This window comes from Osmerus eperlanus, unplaced genomic scaffold (assembly GCF_963692335.1).
Source record: "Osmerus eperlanus unplaced genomic scaffold, fOsmEpe2.1 SCAFFOLD_63, whole genome shotgun sequence".
NCBI classification, from domain to species: Eukaryota; Metazoa; Chordata; class Actinopteri; order Osmeriformes; family Osmeridae; genus Osmerus; species Osmerus eperlanus.
Window position 1 is genome coordinate 2,501 of NW_026911660.1, and position 15,000 is coordinate 17,500.

Here is a 15,000-nt window from a genome sequence, read left to right on the forward strand (position 1 = left end):
TGCTGTCATCTCCTGTATCTTGTACTTCCTGTCCCTCTTCCGTTCCACTTCCTGTTGACCTCTGAACTATCCCTCTTCCCCTCTCTCCTCCCCATCTCCTCCTCCACTCCTCCACCTTTCTTCCCCTCTCTCCTCCCCATCTCCTCCCCCCCCCCCCTCCACCCCCACCCCTCCTCTCCTCCCCCCTCCCCCTCAGTGGCGGACTCGTTTGACCACAAGCGTTTCTTTGAGATGGTGGGTCTGAAGGCCATGTCTGCTGACAACGTGAAGAAGGTGTTCCAGGCGCTGGACGTGGACGCCAGCGGCTTCATAGAGGAGGAGGAGCTCAAGTACACACACACCTGCATGATACACACACCATCACACACACCTGCATGACACACACACACCATCACACACACCTGCATGACACACACACCATCACACACACACACATCTGCATGATACACACACCATCACACACACACACATCTGCATGATACACACACCATCACACACACCTGCATGAACACACACCACCACACACACACACACCTGCATGATACACACACCATCACACACACTTGCATGACACACACACCATCACACACACACACACCTGCATGAACACACGCACCATCACACACACGTTGACGGTGATGCGTCCCTCAGGTTCGTGCTGAAGGGCTTCGCCACGGACGGCCGGGACCTGACGGACCGCAGAGACCACTGCCTTCCTGACCGCCGCCGACAAGGACGGAGACGGCAAGATAGGGATCGACGGTGAGGAGGGGAAGGAGGAGGGAGGGAGGGGGAGGGGGAGGGGGAGGGGGAGGGGGGAGGGGGAGAGGGAGGGGGAGGGGGAGGGGGTAGGGGGGAATAGGGTAGAATGGGTAGTTTTGGACGGGTGCATTCAATAAAAAACTAGACTCTAATCTGTGATTGTGTTCCTGGTGTCTCTTCCTCTCTTACAGAGTTTGAAGCCTTGGTGCACGAGTAGAGCGCAGAGCCCTCTCAACCCTTCCCCTGCTCTCACCCCCCACCCCGAACTCACCCCCCCACCCCCTAGTCTCACCCCCCTCACCCCTACTCTCACCCCCTCACCCCCACTCTCACCCCCACTCTCACCCCCTCACCCCTACTCTCACCCCCCACCCCTACTCTCACCCCCTCACCGCTACTCTCACCCCCTTCCTTCCCGGTCTCACCCCTCCCCCTTAGTCTCCCTCCCTTCTCCCCCAGCCCACCAGTATTCATATTTTCATCTGCACCCCCTCCTCCTCCCTCCAGCCCACCTTCTCTGCAACCCTTCCCAGTCCCTCCAGTCTGTGCTCTGTCTTCAGCACCCCCACCAAAGCCACAGGGGGGCGCCAGCGAGCCAACCCCTTCAAAGAATACTGTGGTACTGTGTGAAGAACAGCAGAGTTCAACTCTGGTCGGTTATTGTCTTGCCTGCTAGTGAGTTTAGTTTATTCATGAGCTTTTATTTATTTGTTTTATTTATTTTTATTTACGTGAAATGTTGTGAACATTTCCTGTTACATTTTGAGACTTTATTTGAAACCTAGAAATGTGCCAAAAACATTCAGTTCTTCTTTCTGTTTTACAATGTTTTATTTTGTGTTATTTCTATTTTTTTCTCTCTTACGTTTTTTTCTTTTCTTCATCCATACCGTTCCCTCCTTTCCTCCTCACATCTTTCCCCTCTCTTCCTCTCTTATCCAGTGAAGAAATGATGCATAAATAAACTGATAAACGATAGACACCAAGCTTTGAAAAGAGAGAAGTGATCCACTTAAGAAACAAATAAAAACGCCTTGAGGAAAAAAAAACTCTGTTTATTTTCTAGTCTGATACAACGGGTCATTGTGGTTAAGTGTTCCATGGAACATTAGAACATGAGAACACTCCGTGTGTTCCATGGAACTTTAGAACATGACAACACTCCGGGTGTTCCATGGAACCTTAGAACATGAGAACACTGTGTGTTCCATGGAACCTTAGAACATGACAACACTCCATATATTCCGTGAACAAAGGATTCAGAATCACAACAAATCACATCAGTTCTATACAAACATAGTTCTTGCTACAGAGGACATTGTGACTCAAACAGTATTATAGGTTAATTGATTACCAGCAGGCCTTCATGAAAACATGAGTCCATCAGACCCAAACTCTACAATTAAACACACGGATAAATGTAACATTTACGTTTATTCATTTAGCATATGCTCCTAACCAAAGAGATGTACAAATAAATGCCCATATTCCGGTTATAAATATAATAAATCGACAGCATAATTCCATAACTCATCCAGCGTGGTGATTGGTCAGTGGATCCGTGGTGCTGATCTGTCATTGGTTGACGTCGGGCGAAGTTTCACAGTAGCAAATGGGTTTGTTCCTCTGAAATATGAGAGGGATGTGAAGACTGACGGGTAGTACACACACGCACACACACACACGCACACACACTGGACTTTACACACAGACACACACACACACTGACCTATACACACAGACACACAAACACACATGCAAACAGACATACTGACCTTGGAAAGAGGGGATTTTCACCAGATGGTCCATGTGGCAACAATGCCTAAAGTTAGAAATCATGTTCATAAACTTGGACCATCTCAACAAAAACGCAACACAATGTAGTTAAACAAAAACTAACAGACATACACAGAATAGTTACACAATGAAAACAATTATTATATTTTTGTACCTTTTCATATGAGGCCGACTCCGCCCCCTTATCAGAAAGGGCAGTGATTGACTGAAAGTCAGCTGACCCCCTCCGTAGCGACTGTTGTGTGGGCGGGGGGGGCGGGGGCGGAGGAGGAGGAGGGGGAGGAAGCTCATAGCTGCTCTTCGTCTGATTGGTCCTGACCTCCGGGACAGGCTCCGCCTTCCTCTCAGGGAGGGGAGAGATTGGCCGGACGTCAACGGACCCCCGGCGTGTGGGCGTCGCCGGGGGCGGGACGTCTCCGTAGCTCTTGCTCTCGGGCTTTTCTGATTGGTCCGCGGGGGTGTCGCTCGGGTCCAGGAGGTTGGTCATGCTGTGGCTCCGCAGAGACGCCCCGCTGCGGGTCAGAGGTCAGGGGTCAACGAAGGTCGATACGGTGTAATGTGTGTGTGTGTGAAGGGGTTTGCGTATGAGGAAGTGTGTGTGTTCGTCCTCGTACCTGGACCCCAGAGTGTTGGAGAACTCCTCAGCAGGTGTGACGTATGCAGCAGGAAACCAGCCCTGACTGAGGATCATACACACACACACAGACATACACACACACACACACACACAGACACACACACACACACAAAGAGAAAAAGCATGTCAGGAGCAACACATACTGTAGAGCAAGACACGCGCTCCCTCTCCCCCTCTCTCCCTCTCTCTCCCCCTCTCTCCCTCTCTCTCTCTCTCTCTCTCTCTCTCTCTCTCTCTCTATCTCTCTCTCTCTCTCTCTCTCTCTGTCCCTCTCTCTCTCTCTCTCTCTCTCTCTCTCCTGCTTACTGTATATTGCTGTCGTATACTGCACACCCGCAAAAACCTTCCACCCTCCCTCCCTCCCCCAGTCCACCCTCCCTCCCTCCCCCAGTCCACCCTCCCCCCCTCCACCCTCCCTCCCCCAGTCCCGCTCACCGCAGGCTGCTGTCGGTGCGTCCGTACAGCCAGCCGTTGCGGGGCTCCTGCACCAGCACCGTCACTGTCTCTCCCCGGGAGAAGGGCAGCAGCTTGGGGTTGGACGTGGCGGGGTGGGACACCAGGGCCCTCATGGGCCGCCCCCCGCCCAGGCCCAGGGACTCCCCCACCGAGCTGGAGCGGGAACGGCTGGGGAGGGGGGAGGGGGCTGGGGGGAGGAGGGAGGAAGTGGGGAGGTCAGGACTCTGAGACTCTAAGATCTGAATGGTAAAGAGCGGTTGTGCCGTGCGTGCGGTGAGGTATGACATGGGGGGGGTGTTATGGAAGCACGGTGTGTTGTGAGCTGACAGGTGCGGTTCCAGCCTCCAACCTCTAGAGGGCACCATGCCCAGCGCCTGCTGCTCTCTCCTGGCCCAGGACATGTCCTCATCCCTGGCCACCGTCTGGAGCAGGGAGCTGACCGACCCTCGCAGCTGGAGAGAGGGAGAGAGAGAGAGAGAGAGAGAGAGAGGGCGAGAGAGAGAGAGAGAGAGAGAGAGAGAGAGAGAGAGAGAGAGAGAGAGAGAGAGAGAGAGACATAAATATGTAGACATACAAACCTTGTCCTCCTACTCCCCCTCTCACCCGTCCCTCCCTCCCTCCCTCCCTCCCTCCCTCCCTCCCTCCCTCTCTCTCCTCCAGACCTGGGTCTCCTGGTCTGGTGGAGTGGGCGTGCGAGGTCCAGAGCCTCTGGTCTCGTTCACTTTCTCCTTCCATCCATCCGCCTTCTGCTGCAGTGACCCCCCTGTCTGAAACACACACAGAGGTAACAAGATCAAAGAGTGTGTGTGTGTGTGTGTGTGTGAGTGTGTGAGTGTGAGTGTGAGTGTGAGTGAGTGTGTGTGTGTGTGTGTGTGTGGATGTGTGTGAGTGATTGTGTGTGTGTGTGAGTGTGTGTGTGTGCGTGAGTGTGTGTGTGTGTGTGTGTGTGGATGTGTGTGAGTGTGTGTGTGTGAGTGAGTGTGTGTGTGTGAGTGAGTGAGTGTGTGTGTGTACCTTGTTGATGAGGAACAGCAGGGACTGAGTGAGGCCACAGTGTTTCTCAGCCAGGAAGCGATACCTCCTCTCCTCCTCCTTCAGGATCTCCTGTTGACTCTTCCTCAGGTACTGCATGTACTCACTGTTCTCCTGAACACACACACACATACAAAAGTACGGGCACACCACACACTGAAGGTGAGAAAGGTGTGTGTGTGGGAGTGTGTGAGTGAGTGGGTGTGAGTGTGTGTGTGAATGTGTGTGAGAATGTGAGTGTGTGTCAGAGTGAGAGTGTGTGTGTGAGAGTGTGAGAGTGTGTCAGTGTGTGTGAGAGTGTGTGAGTGTGTGTGAGAGTGTGTGTGTGAGTGTGTGTGAGAGTGTGTGTGTGTCAGGGTGAGAGTGTGTGTGAGAGTGTGTGTGTGTCAGGGTGAGAGTGTGTGTGTGTGTGTGTGTGTGTCAAAGTGAGAGTGTGTGTGTGTGTCAGAGTGAGAGTGTGTGTGTGTGTGTCAAAGTGAGAGTGTGTGTGTGTGTGTGTCAGAGTGAGAGTGTGTGAGTGTGTGTGTGTGTCAGAGTGAGAGTGTGTGTGTGTGTGTGTGTGTGAGAGTGTGTGTGTGTGTGTACCAGTGAGTCTCTGTAGGATCCTCTCCTCAGTTGTCTCTCCAGAGCTTCTGCCTGGTTCCTCACCTCCAGCTCATACACCCTCCTACTGCCCTACACACACACACGTGTTGAACACACACACACGTGTTGAACACACACACACACACCAAACGTCAGTACACACACATACTCTCATACACATACATGCCACATGACTCACATCAATATACTCCTCGTCCAACTTGACGTTCTTGTCCATGGCTTGCAACACCTCCACCTGGAACCATCGGAACTGCAGGGGAAGACAATCGGGGTGACACACTGCTGTGATTGGTCATGTGGGAACAACACACTCTGTGATTGGTCATGTGAGAACAACACACTGGTCTATAGAACTACAGGGGAACACAGTTCGTCCTAGATGTAGAGAAACTAGATGGACTGACCACTCCCTCCATCTCTGCTGTGAGTCTCCTCTGTGTCTCTGAGATCTGGATGAGGACGTCTCCTGTTGCATAGAGACAGAGAGGAGGTAGAGCACATGTCGAACACACACACAAACACACACACACATACACACACACAGACACCACACACACACAACTGACACCCCGTCACACACCGCCATCCGCCCTCCTCACAAGACAGCTTTTCAGTAAGTGACCATTTTGTCATGACAGTTCTGCCTGACATAAATTCCTTATCTGATCTAATCAGATTTCACGTCCCCATTGAAACCCAGTGTCCCTTAACATCTTACAACTCTGGGAGCCAGTTAGCCTGACTGTCCGTCCGGGGCTGTGGTCCCCGGCCCTATTGTCAGGCTTGCAGGTGAGCTAATGAATTGAGCAGGGTTGAAAGACTGCCCCGATGCATTATTTAGCGTTAGCCACCTGATACAAGCCCCAGTCATGCTGTGTGCTACAGCCCCCTCACTGACCTCGTCTGCTAGCTAGCATGGCTACGTGCTATGCTAACGATCATAAACGGCCCTATGGATTACCACTGGGAGGGTGCTGCGATGCTACTTAGCATAGCGATGCTAAGTTCATCCCCCCCAACCCCTCACCAGCCCTTTAACATTCCCAAACAATGACAGAGAAAGTGATGCCAGTGGAAATTGTAATGTATACACACACACACACACACTCCCGCACGCACACACGCAGACTCACACACACACTCACGCACGTACACACAGGCAGACTCACACACACACTCCCGCACGCACGCACACACAGGCAGACTCACACACACACTCAGGCACTCATGCCACTAGAATGTAGGTTGCTGGTGTGTGGTAGTTATTACAATGGGAGGGAGGAAGGAGGGGGTAGGGAGGGGGGGGGGGCAGGGATACAGGAGGGGGGGCAGGGATAAAGGAGGGGAGCCCCACAATTAGGATCTTATCCTGCTCTCCTCTCTCCCCTCCAATAAATAACACAGGAGGAATGAGAGGTAAGGACTGTCAAAGCAATCTCACACACACACACACACACATGCACACACTCACAGTCTCTCTAAAACACACACACACACACTTACCGAGAGAGCGAGATGAGAGTGTGTGCAGAGCCTGTTCTCCCATCTTAGACACAGCGCTGAAGTAGGCTTCACTGGTAACAGCCAACGCTGCAACACACACACACACATGCACACACACACCCGCACACACACACATACACAAGCATGCACACACATATAAAGACACACTTATCAATGGATGTTCGCAGAGACATCACAATGTAGTTCGTTATAGAAGGAGATAATGAGATCTAGAGCAATCGATCCAGTCTAGTGACTGCCATCTGAACAAATCACAATTGGTCGACGTCATCCCAATAATCTACCCAATAGGTAAACACACACCTGTAGATGATAAGGTGATCTGGTCAAGCTTGTTCCAGGAATAGCTCTGGTCAGTGGCATCACTTTACACTGTGTGCACGCGTGTGGGTGCGTGTGCCTTCATGTGTGTGTGTGTGTGTGTGTGTGTGTGTAGGAGGGGGAGTTAGTTGACCTGTGATTGACACCCTTGTGTTTTTATCAGCTAAGGTTATTACACGTGTGCATTCTTCACCCCTCTACTTCTGACACATTTACATTTAGTCATTTAGCAGACGCTCTTATACAGTAAGTACAGGGACATTCCCCCCCGAGGCAAGTAGGGTGAAGTGCCTTGCCCAAGGACACAACGTAATTTTGCACGGCCAGGAATCGAACCGGCAACCTTGTGATTAATAGCCCGATTCCCTAACCGCTCAGCCATCTGACCCCCCCATATGACACATGTGCCACTGGAACGCACACACGCGTGTTTTCAGTGGACGGCTTTATAAACACACACACACATGCACGTAAGAAAACATACATTCATACCCCCCTCCCACACACACACACACACACATCCATACACACACACACACATACCTTGGAAGGCCTTGACGTAGCTGTTGCCCAGAGCGACTAGCTTCAAAAGCCCTGGGTTGAACTGTTCCATTAAGTTCTACACGGGTATAAAAACACACATTAAACCTTTTAACGCACTTTTAACTGCAAAATGTTCGGAGCTATACTGAGCTCTTCTCCTCTGTGTCCCTCTAAGGGGGACAGTGAGATACAGGGTTAATGTGATCTGGCATTAACAGGATGAATGGATTGGAAATACTTCATCTTCAATAGGGACTCGTGAAGGTGAAGTTCACTCACCGAGTACACTGTCAACGTAGACTTGTGTAGCAGGTCACTGTTCATTCCAGACATAATGACCTCTCAGTTGTAAAGAACCAAAAACTGTCAATGAGATGAAAACAAAATAAAACCAAACAAGCCTGAGACGGCTCAAAAATTGTTTAAATGAAACTAAATAGCTAAATAATAACTAAACTCTCCAACTTTCAAGAAACCGATGTTCTCGGTGTATTTTTTCTGCCTGATGATTCGTGTCAAGTTTGGCCAAAAGTCCACGGTGCGTCACGCTCGCGGTTATCCGTCTGTTGTGTCTGGGGCAGCAACACCTGCGATGGAACGATTAAAAGCGATGCCGCGCTTCTCTCATTCGTTAATGAGCAGTGGCATTCGTCTGTCATCAACCGTTTTTCTTTGAACTCGAGAGGGAAGGAGAGAGAGAGCAAACCGGTGTCATCGATACGTTCGGGCGGCTGAATTATTGAGAGGGCCGAGAAAGGAAGGTTGTGGAGGCGGGTGGCACATACCCAAACACTGCACGCGGAACGGTGGCGACACGTTTTTTTCGGGCGTGGTACATTATCAGTTCTGGATTTTACAATAAGTGTTATGGAAGCAAATCTGTGACATAATGTTTTGGATTTAAAAAAGGCATCGAATACTTAATATTGAAATATAAACACCATCGAATTTGTTGGTTTTGAATTCACCAAAAATCTGATTAAAAAAATCAAGGTTCATAAATTCAGGTTGCTCAAATTCGAACAGTGAACTTACAAAAACTCGTAGTTCAGGAAATTAGATTTTTTTTCTTTTTCCTAAATAATTTGAGCCGAAAAGATTTGAGCGGAAAACATTGATATTGCAACATCCGGGATACCAAGGTATTGCTTGCCTCAGACCGAAGAATACATATTCTAATATTGAGCTCATTTGGATCAGAGTGGGTATTGTACTTTCAGAGAAATACATTTGAATACAATACAAAATATTTTTATTATTCCACATGAATCAGCTGACAAAACAAAACCAAGCACAGTCAGTTAAATCTGTGTCTCTTGTCAACATGATCAAATTCAGGTCCATATCTCCAAGCTGCATTGACACGTTTCCCTTCTTATATTTAAGAACAACATACCAAACAAGCAGAAAGACACAGTTTGTATTTCCTGTTGAGAAACATCATACCCTTCCTGATATGGTCAGTTGCAAACTGTCCTGAAGTGTTGTTTTCATCAGAGCTTACACACCTCCCTAACAACCAGGGTCATGGCTGTTTCGTAACCAGGATGTTGTCGTTTCGACCAATGGGACGTTGAGGAGGGTGACAGTGTTAGCCTACTGGGATACACAGATGTGTGCCTCAGTCACTAGCCTGTCATTGAAGCAATAAGAGCAAACATAGTGAATTGTGAGCTTTCTTACAGATGCCTTTTTGTACTGTGGTTGTTGAAAAGTTTACCAGCGACCATTAGCAAACATTATTGCAGACAGTATATCGCATCTCTTTGCCTGAAAGGTTCGTTTAATATTATGTATCTGCAGTTGATATCTGAGAGGTTCCTTCCAACTAAACTATTGCTGAGTCATTGCTATTCCTCAGTAATGATGTCATCACCCAGCGCCATTGCAAAATTCGATGATGATGTCACTTCCTCCAGGAGATGGACCATGAAAAACCCCGGCTCCGGCTATTCTGTTGCAGGGGTGACTTGGTCCTTATATTGAGGGATGTCATCATAGATGACCCCGTCGGCACCTTTGTGACCCTGTCGCTCCTGGCAACTGCGCACGGTCCGCAGCACGGTCGCTAGGCGACGGTCGAGGGCGGCGAGGTGGGGCTCTGAGAGGAGCGGGGCCACGGCCGCTAGAGGATCCTGGGAAAGTGAGTTCTTCATGACTTGGCTGAGGCGGAACTGAGGCAGGGAGAGGAGAAGTAGGCGCAGCCAGGTGGAGCGCTTGATCCTGGAGAGGAGGGAGGAGGGGGGAGGAGAGGGGGGAGGAGGAGAGGGGGGAGGAGGAGAGAAGAGAGGAGAGGAGAGGGGAGTAGAGGGGAGAGGGGAGAGGAAAGGAGGAGAGGAAAGGAGGAGAGGGGAGGGGAGAGAGGAAAGGGGGGAAGAGGAGCAGAGTGTGTGCTTAGTTGTGTGTTTGTTTGTGTTTGTGCGTGTATGCATAAGTATGTGTCTGTGTGTGTGTATGTGTGTGTGTATTTGTATTTTTGTGTGGGTGTATGTGTGTGTGTGTATGTGTGTGTGTGTGTGTGTGTGTACCTGCAACATTGTTCCAGAGGAGCCAGGATTGATGGCTCATCTTTGGAGTGGCGCCCAAACCTGTGATCAGAAGAGTGTCAATGTAACACACACATACACACGTGATACACACACACACGTACGCACACACCACTCACGCTCTGCCATTGTCTAAGTGCAGTAGGACCGTGTTGTTGCCAAACTTCTCAAAGGTCTCGTAGTGGTGTCTGTCCATGTTACCTACAGGAAGAAAGACACACAAGATCATGAAACTATGATCTGAAAACTATTATAAAAGTCCCGGAATTAACATTCATAAACCATGACGGAAGAAAGAACTGATAGAAATGAGCCAATCAGGTTATACTCATGAGGAAGTCCAGTATTGCCATGTCCATCAGGTCCACAAGTCTGGTGCCCTCGTTGTAGGGGGGGGTCTTCTTCACCGTGGCACAGTAGTCCTTCTCTGTCTCCCACCTGGCACAGTTGGTCAATAAAGTTGTTCAATTGAGGTAGAATAATTTTACTGTAGTGTGTGCACACAAACGTGCCTGCCGGTTTATCTCAATAATGTGTTTTGTTCAGCAGACGTTGTGTGTGTGTGTGTGTGTGTGTGTGTGAGTGTGTGTGTGAGTGTGAGTGTGAGTGTGTGTGTGTGTGTGTGTGTGTGAGTGTGTGTGTGTGTGTGTGTGTGTGAGTGTGTGTGTGTGTGAGTGTGTGTGTGTGTGTGTGTGTGTGTGTGAGTGTGTGTGTGTGTGTGTGTGTGTGTGTGTGTGTGAGTGTGTGTGTGTGTGTGTGTGTGTGTGTGAGTGTGTGTGTGTGTGTGTGTGAGTGTGTGTGTGTGAGTGTGTGTGTGTGTGTGTGTGTGTGTGTGTGTGAGTGTGTGTGTGTGGAAGAGAGAGGAGCCCACTTGGCCAGCTTGCTGCGGCTGTAAGACCTCCTCCAGGGTGACCTCCAGGATCTGCGCGAGACCAGGGAGAGGTCGGGCAGCATGGCGGCCAGGGACGCCTGCAGCAGGCTGGGCCGGCCACACACCGCGTGCTCCGTGGAGCAGTAGTACGAGCACTGACCGTAGAAACACACGTTGCCCACTAGGGGGAGAGAGAAGGCCAATGAGGGGAGGAGCAGGGATTAGAAAGCTGGATGGATGGATGGATGGATATGTGGGTAGAGAGAGAGAGAGAGAGAGAGAGAGAGAGAGAGAGAGAGAGAGAGAGAGAGAGAGAGAGAGAGAGAGAGAGAGAGAGAAAGAGAGAGAGAGAGAGAGAGAGAGAGAGAGAGAGAGAGAGAGAGAGAGAGAGAGAGAGAGAGAGAGAGAGAGAGAGAGAAGGATGGTGTGAGTGCGTGAGGCCGACCGGGGGAAGTGAAGAAGGTCCGGGCCAGCTTGTGGTCGGTGGTGATGTCTCTGATCTCTGAGGTCACGTTCACCAGCCGGCCCACCACCGGAGGAACCCTCCTGTAACCCAGGATCCTGGAGGGGGGAGGAGGGGGGGGAAGGGGAGGAGGGGGAAGAGAAGGGGAGAGGAGGGGGGAAAGAGAGTTAGAAACACAGAGAGTGAAATAATTGTGTGGACATCTGAATGTTTTCATCTGTGTGTGTCTTTGTGTGTGTGTGTGTGTGTGTCTGTGTGTGTGTGTGTGTGTGTGTCTCTGTGTGTCTCTGTGTGTCTCTGTGTGTGTGTGTGTGTCTCTGTGTGTCTGTGTGTGTGTGTGTGTGTGTGTGTGTGTGTGTGTGTGTTTACCTGTCCAGGTGAAAGGCAGCGATCTCAGCATTGTGTCTCTCAAAGTCAGAGAAGTAGTACAGGTCGTAGTTGGTCTCCTCATCTCTCTCCTGCCTGGGAAACACACACACACACACACACTATAACCCCAGAGGATGAACAGAACAGCAGCTCGTATCATGAATGATTACTACATGATCTTAAAATGTATCATTTGCAACAATTCATCTTTGTTACATTATGTGTCTTGCTACATGTCCTACTGTGCCTCCTACTGTGTGTCCTACATCCTACTGTGCCTCCTACTGTGTGTCCTACATCCTACTGTGCCTCCTACTGTGTGTCCTACGTCCTACTGTGTGTCCTACATCCTACTGTGCCTCCTACTGTGTGTCCTACATCCTACTGTGCCTCCTACTGTGTGTCCTACATCCTACTGTGCCTCCTACTGTGTGTCCTACATCCTACTGTGCCTCCTACTGTGTGTCCTACGTCCTACTGTGTGTCCTACATCCTACTGTGCCTCCTACTGTGTGTCCTACGTCCTACTGTGCCTCCTACTGTGTGTCCTACATCCTACTGTGCCTCCTACTGTGTGTCCTACATCCTACTGTGCCTCCTACTGTATGTCCTACGTCCTACTGTGTGTCCTACATCCTACTGTGCCTCCTACTGTGTGTCCTACATCCTACTGTGCCTCCTACTGTGTGTCCTACATCCTACTGTGCCTCCTACTGTGTGTCCTACATCCTACTGTGCCTCCTACTGTATGTCCTACGTCCTACTGTGTGTCCTACATCCTACTGTGCCTCCTACTGTGTGTCCTACATCCTACTGTGCCTCCTACTGTGTGTCCTACATCCTACTGTGCCTCCTACAGTGTGTCCTACATCCTACTGTGCCTCCTACTGTGTGTCCTACATCCTACTGTGCCTCCTACTGTGTGTCCTACATCCTACTGTGCCTCCTACTGTATGTCCTACGTCCTACTGTGTGTCCTACATCCTACTGTGCCTCCTACTGTGTGTCCTACGTCCTACTGTGCCTCCTACAGTGTGTCCTACATCCTACTGTGCCTCCTACTGTATGTCCTACATCCTACTGTGCCTCCTACTGTATGTCCTACGTCCTACTGTGCCTCCTACTGTGTGTCCTACATCCTACTGTGCCTCCTACTGTGTGTCCTACATCCCACTATGTGTCCTAGTGTGCGTCCTAGAGTGCGTCCTACTTCATGGGCTTGAACATGGCCTGTCCGTAGTTGGGGAACGACATCATCAGCTTCAGCTGGGTTCCTCCAGTCTTCTGCACTGAAAAGATTCACACGCAGAGGACAGAGGGGTTACCGTGGCAACGTCGCCTTCCTCAACCGGCGTCGCGAGACAGATATGTGATGTGTGATGTCTGTCACACACACACAAACACACATGCACACCACACACACACACCTCACATCACAAACACACACACATACACACCACACACACACATACACACTTCACATCACAAACACAGACACACCTCACACACACCTCACCTGCGCTGACGATGCGGTGTGTGGCCAGCTGCAGGGCGAGCTGGACCACGTTGGGGTCGTGGGGGGGGTAGAGCTGCCAGCGGGAGATACCAAGGTGGAAGCGCAGCCAGGGGGGGTGGCTGGCAGCGCTGCTGTTCCACCTCACCTCCTCGAAGCCATCGTCCGTGTTACTCACCCTGGGGGGGGGGGGGGGGGGAGCGGGGGGGGAGGGGGGGTGCGGGGGGGATAGGGATGATCAGGGAGAAAGCATGAATACACCTACACACACAAGCACACACCAACACACGCATGTACACACGAGCACACACCAACACACGCATGTCGGACACAAGCACACAGCTACACACTCACCACATCTGCGAGCTCTTCTCACTGGCTCTCAGTTTGGGTTTCACTTTCAGCAGCCAATCGTCTTCCTCCAGGGGCGGGCCTGGCAGGTTGTACAACGGGTGGTCGAATAGTTCCTCGAGCTGAGACAGCCCCGCCTCCTCAAGCCTCGCCTCCTCAAGCCTCGCCTCCTCAAGCCTCGCCTCCTCAAGCCTCGCCTCCTCAAGCTCCGCCTCCTCAAGCGCTTCCTGCTCAAGCGCCTCCTCCTCAAGCCCTACCTCATCAAGCTCCGCCTCTTCAAGCTCCGCCTCATGAAGCTCCGCCTCCTCAAGCTCCGCCTCCTCAAGCCCCGCCTCCATATTAACTGCCGTTTCCATGTCAAGAACCTGGAACGGATCAATTTGAACGTCCATCCGTTTGAGGGGCCATCTGTCAGGAGACGCGTGGGAAGGTTCTGGGGGTCCGGAGTCGAGGTGATCCTGGCTTCCTCGGTAGACGTGGTTGGCCCCCAGGGCACGGAGGGACTGGCTCCTGGGGGCCGGGTTGGGCTCGCAGGGAGGCTGTAAGACGGGGAGAGACAGGAGGAGGAGGTGGAGGAGGACGGAGGAGAAGGCCAGGGAGAGACAGATCGTCCTGGAGCAACGACGGGTGGACCACCTCATGGTGCTAGGAGAGAAAGAGAGAAGGAGAGAGAAAGAAAGAGAGAGAGAGATAAGGCAGAGAGGGGGAGAGAAAGAAAGAAAGAGAGAGATAAGGCAGAGAGGGGGAGAGAAAGAAAGAAAGAAAGAAAGAAAGAGAGAGATAAGGCAGAGAGGGGGAGAGAAAGAAAGAAAGAGAGAGAGAGATAAGGCAGAGAGGGGGAGAGAAAGAAAGAGAGAGAGAGAGAGATAAGGCAGAGAGGGGGAGAGAGAGAAAGAGGAGGAAGTGTGGGGATGGAGAGAGAGAGGGAGAGAGGGAAGGAGGAGAAAGAAATGAAGTGATCAGTTGGAGAGAGAGACCAGCAGAATGCAAACGAGAGAGACACAGATGAATAAAGGTGAATGAGGAGAAAGAAAGTTTGAAGAGAAAGTGAGAGCAAGGAAGGACAGATTAGCAGCAAGAGGTCTAGCGATCATTCTCTGAACCAATACGAATTTCCTTCACACACACACACACACTCACACAGACAATCGTGTCCAGTCAGACCTTCTATAACAGGTCACTGTGCAGAACAAGGACATGACTATCAGC

The 15,000-nt window shown here is 50.9% G+C and overlaps 3 protein-coding genes across 4 annotated transcripts in view; 1 reads left to right on the forward strand and 2 right to left on the reverse strand.

Moving 5' to 3' along the window:
• The window catches only part of pvalb7 (parvalbumin 7), a 1,909-nt gene extending 98 nt beyond the window's left edge, over positions 1-1,811 (forward strand). The window contains 5 exon segments of the mRNA XM_062455772.1: positions 197-329; positions 652-700; positions 702-762; positions 954-1,018; positions 1,103-1,811. Coding sequence (XP_062311756.1) covers positions 197-329; positions 652-700; positions 702-762; positions 954-979 — 269 coding nt within the window. The 3' untranslated portion in view covers positions 980-1,018; positions 1,103-1,811.
• Positions 1,812-2,219: 408 nt separating this feature from the next.
• baiap2l2b (BAR/IMD domain containing adaptor protein 2 like 2b) lies at positions 2,220-8,479 on the reverse strand. Its single transcript, XM_062455761.1, has 14 exons — positions 7,958-8,479; positions 7,679-7,754; positions 6,794-6,880; positions 5,695-5,756; positions 5,469-5,540; positions 5,270-5,359; positions 4,667-4,798; positions 4,315-4,419; positions 4,002-4,104; positions 3,632-3,839; positions 3,174-3,239; positions 2,714-3,071; positions 2,538-2,584; positions 2,220-2,388 (listed from the first exon to the last, which is right to left on the reverse strand). The coding sequence occupies exons 1-14, from the start codon at positions 8,009-8,011 to the stop codon at positions 2,313-2,315; spliced, it is 1,536 nt and encodes a 511-aa protein (XP_062311745.1). The 5' UTR covers positions 8,012-8,479; the 3' UTR covers positions 2,220-2,312.
• Positions 8,480-8,769: 290 nt separating this feature from the next.
• LOC134016412 (extracellular serine/threonine protein kinase FAM20C-like) overlaps positions 8,770-15,000 on the reverse strand; it is a 6,453-nt gene continuing 222 nt past the window's right edge. Inside the window, exons 2-11 of one of the 2 annotated variants that reach the window (XM_062455776.1) lie at positions 13,795-14,436; positions 13,444-13,619; positions 13,138-13,216; positions 11,928-12,020; positions 11,541-11,656; positions 11,096-11,276; positions 10,553-10,662; positions 10,344-10,425; positions 10,207-10,266; positions 8,770-9,901 (exon numbers count right to left, since the gene is read on the reverse strand). In XM_062455776.1, the coding sequence (XP_062311760.1) occupies positions 9,628-9,901; positions 10,207-10,266; positions 10,344-10,425; positions 10,553-10,662; positions 11,096-11,276; positions 11,541-11,656; positions 11,928-12,020; positions 13,138-13,216; positions 13,444-13,619; positions 13,795-14,432 (1,809 nt within the window). In that variant the 5' untranslated portion in view covers positions 14,433-14,436 and the 3' untranslated portion in view covers positions 8,770-9,627. The remainder of the gene's footprint in view (positions 9,902-10,206; positions 10,267-10,343; positions 10,426-10,552; positions 10,663-11,095; positions 11,277-11,540; positions 11,657-11,927; positions 12,021-13,137; positions 13,217-13,443; positions 13,620-13,794; positions 14,437-15,000) is intronic. The other variant, XM_062455775.1, reaches the window with a different exon arrangement.